General features: G+C 53.9%; 1 protein-coding gene across 5 annotated transcripts in view; it reads right to left on the minus strand.

Annotated features, from left to right (window-relative positions):
- Positions 1 to 199: 199 nt before the first annotated feature.
- CRTC1 (CREB regulated transcription coactivator 1) overlaps positions 200 to 18,291 on the minus strand; it is a 51,631-nt gene continuing 33,539 nt past the window's right edge. For 2 of the 5 annotated variants that reach the window (XM_063403442.1, XM_063403444.1), the window contains 6 exons: positions 17,890 to 18,026; positions 16,858 to 17,109; positions 14,402 to 14,503; positions 9,583 to 9,669; positions 8,080 to 8,260; positions 200 to 6,154 (listed from right to left, as the gene is read on the minus strand). In XM_063403442.1, the coding sequence (XP_063259512.1) occupies positions 5,943 to 6,154; positions 8,080 to 8,260; positions 9,583 to 9,669; positions 14,402 to 14,503; positions 16,858 to 17,109; positions 17,890 to 18,026 (971 nt within the window). In that variant the 3' untranslated portion in view covers positions 200 to 5,942. The remainder of the gene's footprint in view (positions 6,155 to 8,079; positions 8,261 to 9,582; positions 9,670 to 14,401; positions 14,504 to 16,857; positions 17,110 to 17,889; positions 18,027 to 18,291) is intronic. The other 3 variants (XM_063403443.1, XM_063403445.1, XM_063403446.1) reach the window with 2 other exon arrangements.

Consider the following 18,291-nt stretch of genomic DNA (forward strand, 5'->3'; position numbering starts at 1 on the left):
AAAGAGCCAGCGGATTTTACCCCTTCAGGCCTTTATTTTGATAAAATTGGTCAAGCCCACATAAGGCAACGCACACACGGCTCCGCCCGCCCCCCGCCCGCCCCAACCGCCTCGGAAAATAAATAACACAAACCAAGAGAGGACTCCATGTAGTGTTTGGCTCTGCAGTATAGAAATTCCACACAATGATTCTGTCGTGTTGTTGTTGTTTTTTTTTTGTTTTGTTTTGTTGGTTTTGTTGGTTTCTTTTTTTTTTTTTCCCTGTTTAAAAAGGTAAAAATGATTTATAATACACAGTCAGAATGTCGTGGTGCCCGCATAGAAAACCGACATGCAATCCATGCCTACACTGCGCCGTATAAATAAGATGCAACTCAAAATACAAAGAACAGGAACACTACAAAGTTTAATTCTATGAGGGAGGGAGTTTTTTTGGGTTTTTTTTTCTTTTTCCTGGTTGTTTTTTAAAAAGGACAGACACACGTAACAAAGGCTACCTGCGCTTTCACATTGCCATCACAGTGACGGGGGGGCCGTTGCTCCGAGGAATAAACGCGCTGGTTTTGGGGTTTCTCCCGAAAAAAAACCAGCCAAGGTGGGGATCTGAGGGGGAGGAGGGGCCTTCCTGCTCCCTGCCTGTCCAGAGGGGGGTCCCAGGGTCTTTCCTTAATTGTTATTTTGACAGAAATCCGAGTTTTTCGGGTTTGTTTTTGAGGGAAATTCAGTGAACTGTGCTTAGATAAACTTTTGGGATCACGGAATCGAGGCTGGGAAAGAGCCACTGAATCAGGGCTGGAAAAGAATCACTGAATTAAGGCTGGGAAAGAACCTGGATCAAGTCTGGAGAAGAATCACCAAGTGAGGGCTGGAAAAGCACGGCCGAATCAAGGCAGGAGAAGAAAAACCAAACCAACGTTGGAAAGGAATTCTGGAATCAGGGCTGGAAAGGAACAACCCAGTCCAGGCTGGGAAAGACCTCCAGGACCAGCAAACCCAACCTCCCTCTGAGCTGGGGGTGACCCATGGGTGCTCTCGAGTTCTGAATAACCCCCGGAGCGCCCGTGGGACGCGCACGGAGCCAACGATTCCCATCCTGGGAAGGTTCTCCCCTCTTGGAAATGAAAAATCAGCCCGGGGCGGGGGCAGAGCCCAGCCCAGGCCGTGTGGGGGGCACAGGGGGGGCTGGCAAGCGCTCCCTGCCATGCAGAAGCCGAGGGAGCCGGGCCGGGTCTCACATGCCCACAGGGGGATCTATGTACAGGGAAAGAGCCCCCCACAGCCCCGGGGCTGGGCTGGCTGCTGGAAAAAAAATCACAGTTTTGGATGCACCGAGGGTTTATTCCTGTTCTTCCCCATTGTATTGGCAAATGCAACAGTCTAGCTTGGGAATTGGGGGGTTAATTCCTTATGGAGATAGAAAAACACGGAGGGAGGGTGGGACAGTCACCCCCGGAGACACCAGACAGCTTCACCACCACTGAGATCAAACTTAGCCATAAGAGCAATTAACACCATCTTCTCCTCGATTTGTTTTTTTTTGATGGTTTTCCCTTTCTGTTCTCACCCGTGGGGAGGGCGCCTCACACACTGAAATGAGCACAGGGTTGTCACATTTGAACTAAAAGCAGATTATTTGTCCTGGGAACGCTCGGGATCCGCTCCACGCTTTTCTCTGCGCTTGCTTCCGGATGCCACAAAAATTGGAATTTTAGGGAGTGAGAAGGGGGAAACCCCCTGGGGCAGCTCGCAGGTGAAAGGTTCCCCTGGGAGAAGGGAAAGGCAGGAGCTGCTGGAATCCCTGGATCTCAGAGGGTCGGGATGAGGCAGCTTTTCCCTGCTGGAGCCCATCCTGTCACACGCACCCTTCCCACGGGGACATTCCCTCCCCAGGGATCAAACCCGGATTTCTCTCAGCTGGAGGGTCCCTAACTGTGCCAGCTGCATCCAAGGGGTGTCAGGTTGAAATTAAGGCCATTTTCAAGGTCTGCTTACAAGTCTGAGAAACCAAGAGCTCTTATTTACACACGGAGTTCAAGAACCCCGGGGGAATCCCGGCTCCTGCTCGGGTGCTTCGCTCTGGAGGGGCTCAGGTGGTCAAAAACACAACACAGACAGGGACTGCCACATGCACAGAGTCATTCCAGGGACAGGGAATTCCCACTCGGAGCCGGGGGCTCACACTGCACCTTCAGCAAGGGGCTCCGAGTCACCTGCGCCCAAATTCCTCCTGCTTTTTCCAGGTTTCCTCCTGCTTTTTCCAGGTTTCCCCCTGGTTTTTTCCAGGTTTCCTCCTGTTTTTTTCCAGGTTTCCTCCTGTCTGAGCCTTTTATCTCCTCCTTAAACTGAAAAAGCCTGAGGGATGGGAAACAAGCAGCCACCAGGAGTGAACGTGTCCTACCGGGCTCAAACCCTGCCAAAAAAATCCCAAAACATTCCCAAGAGATGCGGGGAAACCTCTGGAGGGCGTGGAGAAGGGTAAAATTAAAAAAAAACCAAACCAAACCAAAAGACACAGGGAAGCCAAGAAAAAATTCCACATTTTTAGTGCAAATGGTCAAGAAATGGCACGGGAGGGGAGGGGAGGGGACACCCGGGCCTGGGGACAACCCCAGAGCAGGAGGGATCCGGGCATGGCAGCCCGGGGATTTCTGGAAGCACACAGAAACTTGGTATAACTCATTAGGAGAGCAGAGAGAAGTCGTTAATTGCAGGGGGACTCTCATTAATTGCGAGGGAGCTCGTTAAGAGCAGCCCAGCGCCGTTCCCGGCAGGAGGAGCTTCGGGATTGGGGTGAGCCGGAGATTTGGGGGTCCCTTGGGGGGACAGGAGGGTGGGAAGGGGGCACAGACCCCACCGGGGGGACTGGGATGGGATTTAGGGAATCCTTGTCCAGCTCCCAGTTTGGACTGGGACTGGGATTTAGGGAATCCTTGTCCAGCTCCCAGTTTGGACTGGGATGGGATTTTAGGGAATGGGATCCTTGTCCAGCTCCCAGTTTGGACTGGGATGGGATTTTAGGGAATGGGATCCTTGTCCAGCTCCCAGTTTGGACTGGGACTGGGATGGGATTTTAGGGAATGGGATCCACGTCCTGCCCCCAGTTTGGACTGGAACTGGGATGGGATTTTAGGGAATGGGATCCACGTCCTGCCCCCAGTTTGGACTGGGATGGGATTTTAGGGAATGGGATCCACGTCCTGCCCCCAGTTTGGACTGGGACTGGGATGGGATTTTAGGGAATGGGATCCACGTCCTGCCCCCAGTTTGGACTGGGACTGGGATGGGATTTTAGGGAATGGGATCCTTGTCCAGCTCCCAGTTTGGACTGGGATGGGATTTTAGGGAATGGGATCCACGTCCAGCTCCCAGTTTGGACTGGGATGGGATTTTAGGGAATGGGATCCTTGTCCAGCTCCCAGTTTGGACTGGGACTGGGATGGGATTTTAGGGAATGGGATCCTTGTCCAGCTCCCAGTTTGGACTGGGACTGGGATGGGATTTTAGGGAATGGGATCCTTGTCCAGCTCCCAGTTTGGACTGGGACTGGGATGGGATTTTAGGGAATGGGATCCTTGTCCAGCTCCCAGTTTGGACTGGGATGGGATTTTAGGGAATGGGATCCACGTCCTGCTCCCAGTTTGGACTGGGATGGGATTTTAGGGAATGGGATCCTTGTCCAGCTCCCAGTTTGGACTGGGATGGGATTTTAGGGAATGGGATCCTTGTCCAGCTCCCAGTTTGGACTGGGACTGGGATGGGATTTTAGGGAATGGGATCCACGTCCTGCCCCCAGTTTGGACTGGAACTGGGATGGGATTTTAGGGAATGGGATCCACGTCCTGCCCCCAGTTTGGACTGGGATGGGATTTTAGGGAATGGGATCCACGTCCTGCCCCCAGTTTGGACTGGGATGGGATTTTAGGGAATGGGATCCACGTCCTGCCCCCAGTTTGGACTGGGACTGGGATGGGATTTTAGGGAATGGGATCCTTGTCCAGCTCCCAGTTTGGACTGGGACTGGGATGGGATTTTAGGGAATGGGATCCTTGTCCAGCTCCCAGTTTGGACTGGGACTGGGATGGGATTTTAGGGAATGGGATCCTTGTCCAGCTCCCAGTTTGGACTGGGACTGGGATGGGATTTTAGGGAATGGGATCCTTGTCCAGCTCCCAGTTTGGACTGGGACTGGGATGGGATTTTAGGGAATGGGATCCTTGTCCAGCTCCCAGTTTGGACTGGGACTGGGATGGGATTTTAGGGAATGGGATCCACGTCCTGCCCCCAGCCCGGGCTGGCAGCGCCTCCCTCTCCAGGACCAGCCCCCCCTCGGGGGTTACACTGTTAATTAGTTAATGAGACTCCAATCCTGTTAATTGCTGATGAATTCCTGCCTGCCCTGTGCTGGGAGAGGCTGTCCCAGGGGAACAGGGATGCTCCAGCAGTGCCCTTGGAATTCCTTCATTCCCAGAAATTCGGGAATCCCCAATTCCCAGCCTGAGGGATCTGGGTGGGATTTTGTTTTAATTTGCAGCACAGAATATTCACAAGGATCACCAGAAATAATCAATTCTCCATTTAATCAAACAGAATTTTGGAGGATTCAATCCCGGTCATTGTGGAGCAAGAGATTTTGTTTTCCCCTGGGTGAATGAAGGAATTTTTAAGTTTCAGCCACCCTGTTTTGCCTATCCCAAAGGAAAATATCTAAACTTGCCTTAGGCCTCCTTATTCCTGCTTAACATCTGTTTAAAATTCCAGTTAGTTTAAAAATACCTACATATATAATATATATAATATATTTCTGGAATAAAACCACAAAAAAATGTACTGTACAAACATTATGTAGAGTGCTTCCATTGGCTGTATGTAGTTGAGCTACTTTCCTAATATCCCAATATTTAAATTAAAAAAAAAAAGAAATGACAACGACAATGACAACAAAAAATCATAAATAAGTAACAGAATAAGTAATGAATAAGAATAAAAAATTAAAAAATCATGATTCTACGAGCCTGGCATTGCTATGGAAATGCCCTTCCTGTTGCCCAGGAATCTCTCACAAAGTAAAAATTAGGATTATGCAGGTTAGTCTCTACTTTTTTTTAGCTGCTTTAAGATGTTCTGATCCTCTGTCTAATCAAGTAATGAATTATAGAACTTTCATGTGTGCTCAGAAATGCTCTCTATATATGTAGCCATATATAGAAATAGATATATATTACATATATATTTAAAAAAAAAAATTAAAAAAAACATAAAAAGCTTGGAAAAAAAATAGTGTTTTAAAGTGGATTTTCGGGCTCGGCGGCTCCGCTTTGCCGGGATTGCTGGGGCAGGAGGGAGGGACGAGAGGTTGGGGACACAGCTGGGGACAAGCAGGGCACCTGGAGGGGTGACAGTGTCACAGAGCCACAATTCCAGGGGGAGGTGGCAGTGCAGGGATTCCCCTCCCGGCCCGGGGAGAGCTCTCGGTGTCTGCCAGCACCTCCCGCCCCTCCCCGGCCGCCCCCAGCCCCTCTCTGGTGCCGGCAGCCACGGCCGGGCTCTGCCGGGGGACAGGGGGGCTCTGCAGAGGAAAAGGCCGACGGAACACCGGGGACAAACCGGACACGACTCCTCACGGCAAGGCGCGGCTCGGGGGTGACATCGCTGGCGCCACGGCGGGGACGGGGCTCGGCAGCGCGGCAAGCTCAGAACAACAAGCTGTGGTTACTCATTGTACAGGGGACACGGAGCAGCTGCGACCCCGGGGCGGTGCACGGGGACCCCGGGGCGGTGCACGGGGACCCCCGGGGCGGCACATGGGGACCCCCGGGGCGGCACACGGGGACCCCCGGGCGGCACACGGGGACCCCCGGGGCGGCACACGGGGACCCCCGGGCGGCACACGGGGACCCCCGGGGCGGAGGCTGCGGCGCGGGCGCTGCGGGCCGGGCGGGCGGTCACAGGCGGTCCATGCGGAACGTGTCCTCTGTGGCGGGGTCGGTGAGGACCATGTCGGGGTCGTTGAGCATGTGAAGTCCATCCAGGGTCAAGGGGTCAATTTTGAGTTCGTCCAGAGGGAACTGGGAATCCGTGTCGAAGCTGACGTCCCCCACGCCCGCCAAGGAGCTGGTCAGTTCTTTTGATAAGCTGGGGGGGGATTCTCCTGTCACTGCGGGGAAAGGGACACGCCAGGGGTCAAATGCTGGGGTGGAGGGCAGAAAACAGCCCCCAAAACCCCTGCAAACACTCGTGGAGCTCTCAGGTGAGCAACACCCACCCTCCAGACTCCTCACGGCATCTCCAAGCCACCAAACACAGCCCAAATCCGGGTCTGGTGTAACTGGAGTCTTTCCCTCAGGTTTAGCAGGAATAATCTCAATTTCCAGCACTCCCATCAGCAATCCCCGGGCAGGGACTGTTTCCAGAATCCCACTGTGACCAGTCTGGCCACCATATGTGACACTCCAACCCCTCTCCATCCCCAGTTTGGGCTGAGCAGGGGAAGGAGTTTGGCTCCCACAGCTTTTCCTCACTAGCAGAGGATCCAGGGAATTCAGGGGCAGGATAAATCCATCGGAAAACCGGGGCTCTACCTGTGTGCTGGGAGCACAGGTGAGCACTGGGACACACACCTGGGCTGCCCAGGGGACACAAACCCTCCACAGCAACAAGAGACACCCCGAGGCCGGGATCACCCTGAGCTGGGAGGGACTCAGCAGGATCACGGATCCCCATCCTGCACAGACACCCCAAAATCCCACCCAGCCCTCCTGGGACCATTCCCTGAGGAGCCCGGGCAGAGCTCTGTGAGGGGCAGAACCTTGATCTCCATCCCAAACCCCTGGCACAGCTCCAGCCATTCCCTGGCTCCTGCCCCTGCTCCCAGGGCAGAGATTGGAGCTGCAAAACCCCTCAGCCTCCTCTGCAGCCTCCTCAGCTCTTTTCCCACCCCTGCATCCCAGTTTGGACACTCCAACAGCTCCAGAGGCAGAACTCACAGAGTCCCCTGAGCCTCCTCAGACCCCCTGAGCCCCCTCAGCCCTTTTCCCACTCCATTATCCCAGTTTGGACACCCCAACAGCTCCAGAGGCAGAACTCACTGACTCCCTTCAGCCTCCTGAGACCCCCTGAGCCCTTCTTCCAGCCCTGTTATCCCAATTTGGACACTCCAGCAGCTCCAGAGGCAGAACCCAGCAAGCCCTCTCAGCCTCCTCAGACCCACAGATCCCCTCAGCCTCCTCAGCCCTTTTCCCACTCCATTATCCCAATTTGGACACCCCAACAGCTCGAGAGGCAGAACCCACTGAGCTCCCTGAGCCTCCTCAGACTCCCTGAGCCCCCTGAGCCTCCTCAGATTCCCTGAGCCCCCTGAGCCTCCTCAGCCCTCTTCCCACCCCATTCCCCCCTGCGGACACCCCAGCAGGCACGGAGGTGCCTCAGGTGAGGGGCAGCCCCTTCCCCAGTCCCTGGCAGTCCCTGGCGGCCCCTGGCAGCCCTGGCAGCCCCTGGCAGCCCCTGGCAATCCCTGGCAGCCCCAGCAGCCCCAGCAGCCCCTTCCCCAGCCCCTGGCAGTCCCTGGCAGTCCCTGGCAGCCCCTGGCAGCCCCTGGCAGTCCCTGGTGGCCCCTGGCAGTCCCTGGCAGCCCCTGGCAGTCCCTGGTGGCCCCTGGCAGTCCCTGGCAGTCCCTGGCGGCCCCTGGCAGCCCCTGGCAATCCCTGGCAGTCCCTGGCAGCCCCTGGCAATCCCTGGCAGTCCCAGCAGTCCCAGCAGTCCCTGGCAATCCCTGGCAGCCCCTGGCGGTCCCTGGCAATCCCTGGCAGTCCCTGGCAGCCCCTGGCAATCCCTGGCAGTCCCTGGCAGCCCCTGGCAATCCCTGGCAGTCTCTGGCAATCCCTGGCAGTCCCTGGTGGCCCCTGGCAGCCCCCGGCAGCCCCTGGAAGTCCCTGGCAGTCCCTGGCAGTCTCTGGCAGCCCCAGCAGCCCCTTCCCCAGCCCCTGGCAGTCTCTGGCAGCCCCTGGCAATCCCTGGCAGCCCCAGCAGCCCCTTCCCCAGCCCCTGGCAGCCCCAGCAGCCCCTCCCCAGCCCGGTGCCCACCTGTGAGGATGATGTTGGGGATGTTGCCGTGGCTGGAGTAGCCGAGCTGCTGCGAGTCGTGCAGGCTGCCGTGGCTGCCCGTCAGTCCCATCATGGCAGCCTGCGAGTAGTTGAGGGTGGAGCAGGGGCTGTAGAGGCTGTTGGAGCTGATGGCGTTCTCGATCATGTTGAACTGCTCCAGCTGCGGGGACAGGCAGCGTCAGCGCGGGGACACGGACACGGACACGGGGACACGACGGGACACAGGCAAACAAATTCATCTTCCCTGGCCACAAAAGGGGCTGGCGAGACTGGGCTGCCCGAGCGGGACAGCGGGCACAGAGCAGACTGGGACAGGGGAGGGGAGGGGAGGGAGGGGAAGGTTTGGGAAGGTTTGGAAAGGGAAGGTTTGGGAAGGGAAGGTTTGGGAAGGTTTGGGAAGGTTTGGGAAGGTTTGGGAAGGTTTGGGAAGGTTTGGGAAGGGAAGGTTTGGGAAGGGAAGGTTTGGGAAGGGAAGGTTTGGGAAGGGAAGGGAAGGGAAGGGAAGGGAAGGGAAGGGAAGGGAAGGGAAGGGAAGGGAAGGGAAGGGAAGGGAAGGGAAGGGAAGGGAAGGGAAGGGAAGGGAAGGGAAGGGAAGGGAAGGGAAGGGAAGGGAAGGGAAGGTTTGGGAAGGTTTGGGAAGGTTTGGGAAGGTTTGGGAAGGGAAGGTTTGGGAAGGTTTGGGAAGGTTTGGGAAGGTTTGGGAAGGTTTGGGAAGGTTTGGGAAGGTTTGGGAAGGGAAGGTTTGGGAAGGGAAGGTTTGGGAAGGGAAGGTTTGGGAAGGGAAGGTTTGGGAAGGGAAGGTTTGGGAAGGGAAGGTTTGGGAAGGGAAGGTTTGGGAAGGGAAGGGAAGGGAAGGGAAGGTTTGGGAAGGTTTGGGAAGGTTTGGGAAGGTTTGGGAAGGGAAGGTTTGGGAAGGTTTGGGAAGGTTTGGGAAGGTTTGGGAAGGTTTGGGAAGGTTTGGGAAGGTTTGGGAAGGGAAGGTTTGGGAAGGGAAGGTTTGGGAAGGGAAGGTTTGGGAAGGGAAGGTTTGGGAAGGGAAGGTTTGGGAAGGGAAGGTTTGGGAAGGGAAGGTTTGGGAAGGTTTGGGAAGGTTTGGGAAGGGAAGGGAAGGGAAGGGAAGGGAAGGGAAGGGAAGGGAAGGGAAGGGAAGGGAAGGGAAGGGAAGGGAAGGGAAGGGAAGGGAAGGGAAGGGAAGGGAAGGGAAGGGAAGGGAAGGGAAGGGAAGGGAAGGGAAGGGAAGGGAAGGGAAGGGAAGGGAAGGGAAGGGAAGGGAAGGGAAGGGAAGGGAAGGGAAGGGAAGGGAAGGGAAGGGAAGGGAAGGGAAGGGACCAAACAAAACAAGAAACTGCTGAGAAACACAAACAAAAAGAAGGAAAACTCTACATGGACAGGACGGGGACTGGACAGAAAATTAATTAGGAATTAATTTGCATTAATTTGAGGTGGGAGGGGCCGAGGCAGGCCCGAGATGAATTTGCTCACCTGGTGGGAGAGGGCATTAGCCTGCCTAGCTGTCATCTGCTGCTCATAATAGGAGTCCCCAAAAACACTGCCCAGCATGGAAGAATGCTGAAAACAAAACAGAGGCTTTATGGTGCAAACCCCCCGACTCCTCCCCCGGCTCCGGGAATTCCGCAAAATCCGGGAATTCCGGGAAAATCCGGGAATTTCAGAGAGATCCGGGAATTCCGGGAAAATCCGGGAATTATGGAGAGATCCGGGAATTCTGGAGAAATCAGCACGGAAAGGGCAGGAACTGCCCACCGCCCTCACGAGGCCCTCAGGGGATCCCACAGGATCCCACAGGGCCCAGAGGATCCCACAGGGCCCAGGGGATCCGAAGGGAGCAGGCGGGAATCCCTCCAGACCCAGAGGATCCCAGAGGATCCACAGGGAGAGGGCAGGAATCCCAACAGGGCCCACACGATCCCAGAGGATCCCAAAGGATCCACAGGGAGCAGGAGGGAACCCCTCGGGACCCACAAGATCCACAGGGAGAAGTAGGGAATCCCTCCGGACCATGGAGATCCCATAAAATCCACAGGGAGCAGAAGGGAACCCCTCTGGACTCTGATGATCCCATAAAATCCACATTTTGCAGGAGGGAATCCCTCTGGACCACGGAGATCCCATAAAATCCACGGGGAGCAGAGGGAACGACCCCGCAGCTGCCACGGGGACACCACAGAAGCCACAGGCTCCTCCCGGAGCACGACAAGACAGAGCAGGGGATTTACAGACACGGACACTGCTGGGAGCACGGGCAGGGACAGCACAGCTCCATTTCTGCTCTGTTTTTGGAATTTTGGGTGCAAGGAGCCCCAAACTGGGGCGGGAGGGGCTGTGCTGGCTCTGCCACATTATAGGGATGGTTTGGGATAAATGTGGATCAAGGGGAATTCCCAGCCTGAGACTCCATGGCTGCAACTCCTTCTTCAAAATCCTGCCTGAGCAGATCCTGGGTCTGGGATACAACCCTGGCTTAGCAGATCCTGGGTCTGGGATACAACCCTGGCTTAGCAGATCCTGGGTTTGGGATAAAACTCTGCCTGAGCAGATCCTGGGTTTGGGTTAAATCCTGGCTTAGGGATACAACCCTGCCTGAGCAGATGCTGGGTTTGGGTTAAATCCTGGCTTAGCAGACCCTGGGTTTGGGTTAAATCCTGGCTTAGCAGATCCTGGGTTTGGGATAAAATCCTGCCTGAGCAGATCCTGGGTTTGGGATAAAATCCTGGCTTAGCAGATCCTGGGTTTGGGATAAAATCCTGCCTGAGCAGATCCTGGGTTTGGGTTAAATCCTGGCTTAGCAGATCCTGGGTTTGGGTTAAATCCTGGCTTAGCAGATCCTGGGTTTGGGATAAAATCCTGCCTGAGCAGATCCTGGGTTTGGGATAAATCCTGGCTTAGCAGATCCTGGGTTTGGGATAAAATCCTGCCTGAGCAGATCCTGGGTTTGGGATAAAACTCTGCCTGAGCAGATCCTGGGTTTGGGTTAAATCCTGGCTTAGCAGATCCTGGATTTGGGATAAAATCCTGCCTGAGCAGATCCTGGGTTTGGGATAAAACTCTGCCTGAGCAGATCCTGGGTTTGGGTTAAATCCTGGCTTAGCAGATCCTGGGTTTGGGTTAAAATCCTGGCTAAATAGATCCTGGGTTTGGGATACAATCTTGGCTGTGCAGATCCTGGGTTTGGGATAAAATCCTGGCTAAATAGATCCTGGGTTTGGGATACAATCTTGGCTGTGCAGATCCTGGGTTTGGGATAAAATTCAGCCTGAGCAGATCCTGGATTTGGGATAAAGTCCTGGCTTAGCAGATCCTGGGTTTGGGCTGGGCAGATCCTGGGTTTGGGCTGAGCAGATCCTGGGTTTGGGACACAATCCTGGCTAAACAGATCCTGGATTTGGGATACAGTCCTGCCTGAGCAGATCCTGGTTGATCCCAGCGTTGCTCCAAGCTGGGATGGTTTGGATGCACTTGGAGAAGGATTTGGGATTCACTTTCCGGGGCATTTCTGGTCTGTCACAGCCAGAGCACCCAGCAACCCCTGCCAGCCCTGCTCCACGGGCAGCCAGAGCTGGGAAAGGGCTGGAATTGGAGCCACTTTTCCAATTTATCCCCGGGACACCAACGCCCTGGGGGCTGCTGGATCCCGGGAAAAAGGGATCAAACACCAGGAGGGATCAAACACCACAAGGGATCAAACAGCACAAGAGCCACTGATAAGATGCTGATAAGAGAAAAGCAAAGCACCACTTAAAGCAATTTAAAGAAAACTTGGGGTTTCTTACCAACCTAAATCCAGTCCAACCTATGGTTTTAACCATTTCCAAGCAAAATCTGAATTTTGACTTGACAGGAAGCAAAACAGCACTAAAATCCAATGGCTATTTGAGAGCTCCAAAGAGGATCGAGGTATTTTGTCCCTTTAACTCCTGTGGTTTCATTCCACAGAACGGGAATGAAAGAACAATTCCCAAAATGGGGACAATCCCTGAAATCTTTGTGTTTCACCAGGCACCGTTCCCATCCCAAAAACCTTTGGGGGACAGGAGGAATAATCAACAGGAGGGCAGAATGTGCTCGTGCAGGTCCAGGTCAGAGCCTCCTGCCCAAGCCCAGCCTGGGTTTGCTCCTCCTGTCCAGTGAGCTGCTTCCTACAGCTGCAAGCACAGAAATTCCCAAAGGAACCTCAAAATTCCCACTGGAAATGCCATTCCTTCAACACTTCAGAGCCTCAGAATAATTTATCAACAACTCCAGCAACATAACATTGTGCAAACACCATCTCCAGAAGCGCTGGAGAGTCACCAGAGCATCCTCGGGGGTTCGTGGAGCGGCCGTGAGGAAAAAGCAGCCCCAGAGCACAAACCCGTGGCTGGGGAGATCCGTCTGAAAATACCTACCCGGTCCTCCAGGTGAGAGGCACTAGAGCAGGAATGTTTGTGTGTGGCTGGAAGGGGAATGAGGGGTGAGAGCAGGGGTGAAGCCATGCAAACACAGAGCTGGGCAGGCAGGGCTCTCCCCTCGCTGCCGGACTGGGAGCACTGGTGGGACACACACACACACGGCTGGGACACGGGAGCAGAGGGGCTGGGAGCATGGAGGAGAACCTGGGGTGGGTGTGGGACACAAATCACAGCCCGGGGCTGTGGTTTAGGGAACTCCTTTGGGACTGTGAGGATTAAATCCAAATCCAGGGAGGGAGAGGAGCACTGGAGGCACCGGTGCCAGGCTGCTCCACACTGGAATTTCTGCTCTTGGCAGGGATCTGCCTTCACTCGGGGCACAGGAAGGGATTCTGCTGCCTGGAGCTGCCCCATCCTCACCACCAAACCCCAATCTCCCCTCCAAAGTGGTTCCTCTTCTCTCACATTTCAGGTTTGTGACCACCACCAGCTTCTGGGTCACTCCTGGTGGCACTGAATGCACCTCGGTTTTAATCTAGCCAAACTAAGGAATTCTGTGGGTATTGAAGAGGCCCAAACTGTAGAGAGCAGAACTAATAAATCCTCTGCCTTCCACTCAGAGTTGTGGTGTCCCTGTCAAACAGAGCAAAACCTGAGGAAGTTTCTACAGGATAAAACCAGCAGGAAAAACCAGAGCCCAGTGTGTGCTCTGGTCCTCAGGACTGACCAGTGGGGACAGAACCAAGGCAGAGTAACTGAGAAATCAAAGGGAAAAACAAATCAACAGAAGCCCCAGGCTTGGACGTGCTGTCCAGTGAGAACTGAGAGTTTGCAGCATGCTCTGGGAGGCACACAGAGCACAGCAGAACTCACAGAAGCAGGCAGAAAAGAGAGAGGTTAAGAAGCAATTAAGCCAGGGTTAGTTAAGGAAATGCAGCCAATTCCTGCCACTGGGATCCAGGGCTGAGCTTACCATGACCTGGCTAATGAAGGAGACCTGCAGCTTCTGCCTGGGAACCATGAAGGGGCAGCACTTATTTAAACAGGATCCTCCTTACAGCCTTCAACGTTCAGTGATGAAACAGAAAATGGATTTTCAGACTCTTGTGATGCTCTGGAAGAATTCCCTGCACTCCTTTTCTCCAGGTGGGATTCTGCAGAGCAGCCAGCTGGGGCTCTTCCAGCAGCATCAGGCACTGAAAATGCACTTTCTTACACTGGGGCACCCTCCAGTTTCTCCTGGTTTTAATTTCTTGCTGCTGGCAGGTAAAAATCCCCTTTCAGAGGATCACACACTCTCCCAAGTTGTGATTTCCATCCAGGATATGTGGATGTGTGAGGAGATACAGGCAGAGCAAGGAAAAGCAGCTGGCATGCAAGGGAGTGTGCTGGGAACCCAATCCCTGCCAGCCACAAGCTGCTCATTTTAAGAGCATTTTCTGCAGTGTTTTCTCACACTGGCTGTGTTCTCACATTAAAAAGGCCCTGATCTAAATCAGTTCGGGATATTTAGAGTAAATATTTCAATATTTAGTGCCCCAGGAGTTTTCCTGCTGCGGGAGGCACTGAAATTCCCCCTTTTTGCCCTCCCAACCTCCCCCCCATCAGCTGCCCTGGGGTGCTGGGAATTGAGAGGAGATCCTGCCTGAACCTGGAGGTTCTGCCCCCCAAACAAACCCACCCCAGTGCTCCCCCAGCAGCCTGACCCTGCCATTCTCTGCCCCAGAAGGGAACTGAGCAGCTCCTGCAGCCCTGCAGGGACGGAGGGATGGGGCTGGGTGAGCATGAGGCACACACAGGTGACGGTGACACGAGCACGGCGCAGCCATGGAGGGGCCAGCTCTGCACACACACACGAGAAGCGAGGCCTGTGGAAGCACAGAGTCCCTTACTTGAGGGGAGCTGCCAGGAGAGAAGCCTTGATTGGAGACAGGAGAGGTGGGAGACTGGTTGGCTGGGGAGCCAGCATTACTGCGGTACTGCTGGAGTGAGGCCTACAGAACAACACAGAATTAAACACCGTGCCGCCGTGGGCAAAAGAAACACTTGTGGAGGGATGGACTGCAGAAACCATCCTCTCCAGCTGCTCTGTGGGGAGACAGGAGGGATGGACTGCAGAAACCATCCTCTCCAGCTGCTCTGTGGGGAGACAGGAGGGATGGACTGCAGAAACCATCCTCTCCAGCTGCTCTGTGGGGAGACAGGAGGGATGGACTGCAGAAACCATCCTCTCCAGCTGCTCTGTGGGGAGACAGGCTTATGTGAATGGGGGAGTGTTGCCATGAATTTTCTTGGTTTGCTGAGCATTCATATTAAAGGAGAAACGTGCAGTTTCTCACGCTGGTGAATTGTAAACACAGGACCATGTTTTGTAAATACTGGCAATGTTATGAATTCTTCCTCCAAGACAAGGGGAGGTTGAATGAGCCTCCTGGACCAATGTGACAGGAGAGGTGGCGCTACCCTTCTCCAATCCATGGTCACCTTGACACAGGTATATAATGGAAAAATAAACTAAGGGCAGGGTCTTCTGCCCTGCTGCTGTTGATGCACCCAGATCTGTGTCCCCAGTCTGTTTTCCTGGTTGGGCCTCCACGGTGATAGGGGAGAGCTCTGGGACAGCCCCAGGCACAGCTGGGAGCGTTTCCTGCCTGTCTCACTCATGCTCGGTTCAAAATATATTAAAAAAAATCAGGTCAGCCAAGGATTTAGGGCAAAGAAGTCTTGGAAGCTGGGAATAATTCAAAAAGAATGTCGTTCACGCTTCAGTTCCGGTGCCAGCCCCACATCTGTGCTCACGGGGAGCCTGCTCTGCTGCAGCTGTGTTATCACCTGAGGGATAAAATAAACCTGGGCTCCAAACCTGGCCCCAAACCCCACTGCACCCCTCAGGGAACCCACACTGTGTCCTGCAGCCTTGTACCTGGAGTTTTATACTCTTCTCAGGTGTCTTGAGAAGTTCTTTTCAAAGATTTAATTTTGTTTTTTCCCCATCATAAAGAACACTGGTTTGGAATAAATTAATAGTATTGATGGCATTTAAATAATGCTGCGCTAATTAACATAAAGAGTAGCCCAGCTTTTCTTCTTTTACCTCCATTAGAAATTAAGGGATGATTGAGGAGAACCTGCAGTCCAGTGAGTTTAATCAGATTTGCAGTGTGGGACAACTCTGCACTACCAATTTTTGACCCCAAATTCTGTAAACCCCGAGAAAATTTCCCTTTTTGCTCTGCATTGCCACTTACAACCTGTCAGCAGCCACCCAAACCACAACTAAATTTCAATTCTGCTTTACAAAACCTGTGCAGAAGCTGCCAGCGAGTCTGTGACAGCTCCAAAGGCTTTTTGATAAAGTGGCTTTAAATCTGTTTATTTAGGAATTACTTGAGTTGCTTTAGAAGATAAGCACAGCAGCCTAAAAGTTCAGGTCATAAAGAGGTTTAGGATGAGGAAAGCAACACAGAAAGCAGAGGATGAGGTCAGAATTGTCTGTACTGGAGCTACATGAGGATTAGAATTGAAACAGGGACACATTTTGAGTGGGGTGGGATCCTCTCCACTGCTGGGTTGTCCTTCCCTCTTCCCCTCCCATCCTGGAAGGGAAGCAGCTGCTCTCAAGGAGCACCAACTGTTCAAAATTCCATCCACAATCGAGTGCAGATCACTGGAATTGATTTGTTCTCACTCCCAAAGCCACTCCTGTCACTACAGCACTGCCAGGACACCACGGGGGGACACCCAGGACCTCCAGGAGCAGCTGGGGGAGCTGGGGCTTCCCTTCTCTCCTGATCCCTGATCTGGGATTCTCAGCTGCTGACACACAACATTTCCTGACGTTAAGACAAGCAGCAAAAGGGATCTGTCCAGAAATCCTTGCTCCAACTCTTCTGGGCACTGCAGGCAGCCACAAATCCCATTCTGGAATACAGGCTCTGAAATTCCTCGAAATAAAAGGGTTCTAAGCAGGGAAACTGCAGAAAATACCTGGTTGTCAACAACTTTTGGAAAAGAAATTTTCCAGATGGTGTTTTCTTGGGAAATGGTTGTTGTGGTTGGACTGTCTCTGAAGGCTCTGGGAGTTCTCCCAGGCTGTATCGTGATGTCTCGGAGGGACACTGAACACCCTGAAAACCTCCCAGTAAATGCTGAGAGATTGAAGCTGGGACAAAATTTAATAAAGATTTTCCTCTAGAAAAAACATCCAAAGGTGAATTCAACCAAAACCACCTTAAGCTTCCTTCAGCCCCCCATAAACCCCTCACAACCCCGGGGTTCTCCGGGCTGGTTTCCCACCCCGCCCTGCACATTCCCAGCTTTTTTTGCGGAGAAACCTTCCCAAACTCACCGAGTTGATGTCGATGCCCATGGAGGGCTGGCTCTGGCTGCCCGGGGGTGACTGGGGGATGGTGGAAGGTACCGTGACAGACAGGGGGGGCAGCTGGGGACCCCTCTGCAGCCCCGAGCTCTGCAGCAGAGGGGGGGTCTGGGGCAGGGAGCTGGCCACCGCCGCCTGCTGCTGCTGCTGGGGGCTGCTCTGGGTGAAAAAGGGGTACGGGGGGAGCTGCTGCTCCAGGGACAGAGCGTCCATGGCCACGGCCTGCAAAGGAAGGAGCAGGGTCAGCCACGCTGGGAGTTCTTCTTCACACCGAGAAGGTTGAGTCAGGTTTGGTTGGTTTGGTAAAAATGGCACCGAAAGGTTCAGAGAGTCAGGAATGACATCTCTAAAATGTTCCTGCTCCTGGCAGGGGTGGATTGGGTGAGGTTTAAGGTTCACTCCAACCCAAACCATCCTGTATAAACCAGTGTTTTAAAAGCCCAGTTGAATCTCAAGGTCAGAAATCACCAACCTGGGCAGTCACAGAACCACAATAAAATGAATTTTAAAAGTTAATTAGAGAAATGGCTTTCAAATTTCACAGCTCGCTTTGGGACAACACAAAATAAAAAAGTAGTTTAAGAGGTGGTTTTTATCACAGTTCTAGAAAAGAAGAAGTCAAGTCTGTCCCCTGTACAAACCTCTCCTGGTTTGTAAATCTCTGAATTAAGGAACATCTTTAAAGGAGGAAATTACAGAACAAGAGAAGTTCATGGAGTCATGGAATGGTTTGGGTTGGAAAGGACCTTAAAGCTCCTCTTGTCCCAAGGGCAGGGACACTTTTAACTCTCCCAGGCTGCTCCAAGCCCAGCCCAACCCTGCCTTGGGCACTTCCAGGGATGGAGCAGCCACAGCCGCTCCGGGAATCCCATCCCATTCCCTCCCAGGCAGGAACTCCCTCCCAAAATCCCTGTGCCTCTTTGAGCCATACCTCCATCCCAAGCAGATTAAAATGAATTTAAATGAGTTTCTGTGAGCAGAAAGCCTGGCCCGGGTTGGTACCTGAGTGATGGGTGAGAGCGGGGACAGCGTGGGGGACATCTGCTGGCTCTGTGGCCGCCGCGAGTCCGCGCCCAGCGGCAGCGGGGTCACACCGGGCTGGCGGTGCTGGGACGGCGCCGGCGTCGTCGTCATCCCTGCTGGGGACACCAAACCCCCCTCAGCAGGGACACGGCAGGGCCCTGCTGGGAGCTGCACCCAAAAATATTCCCTGAACTGGGAAAAAAGAGCGGCCTGAGCGGGCAACACTGGAGGAGCCTCAGCCGACCAGGCGGGAGCTCGTTAGGTGATTTGTAATTAATTTTGTCGGGTTGAAGAGCATCAGGAAGAGAGGAAGAGCCCTGTGGGTTGCCCTGGCTCAAGCCCAGGCACGGTTGGTCAGGTTGGTGGGCAGGAGGAGGAATT

Source organism: Prinia subflava, chromosome 8 (genome assembly GCF_021018805.1).
Source record: "Prinia subflava isolate CZ2003 ecotype Zambia chromosome 8, Cam_Psub_1.2, whole genome shotgun sequence".
NCBI lineage: Eukaryota > Metazoa > Chordata > Aves > Passeriformes > Cisticolidae > Prinia > Prinia subflava.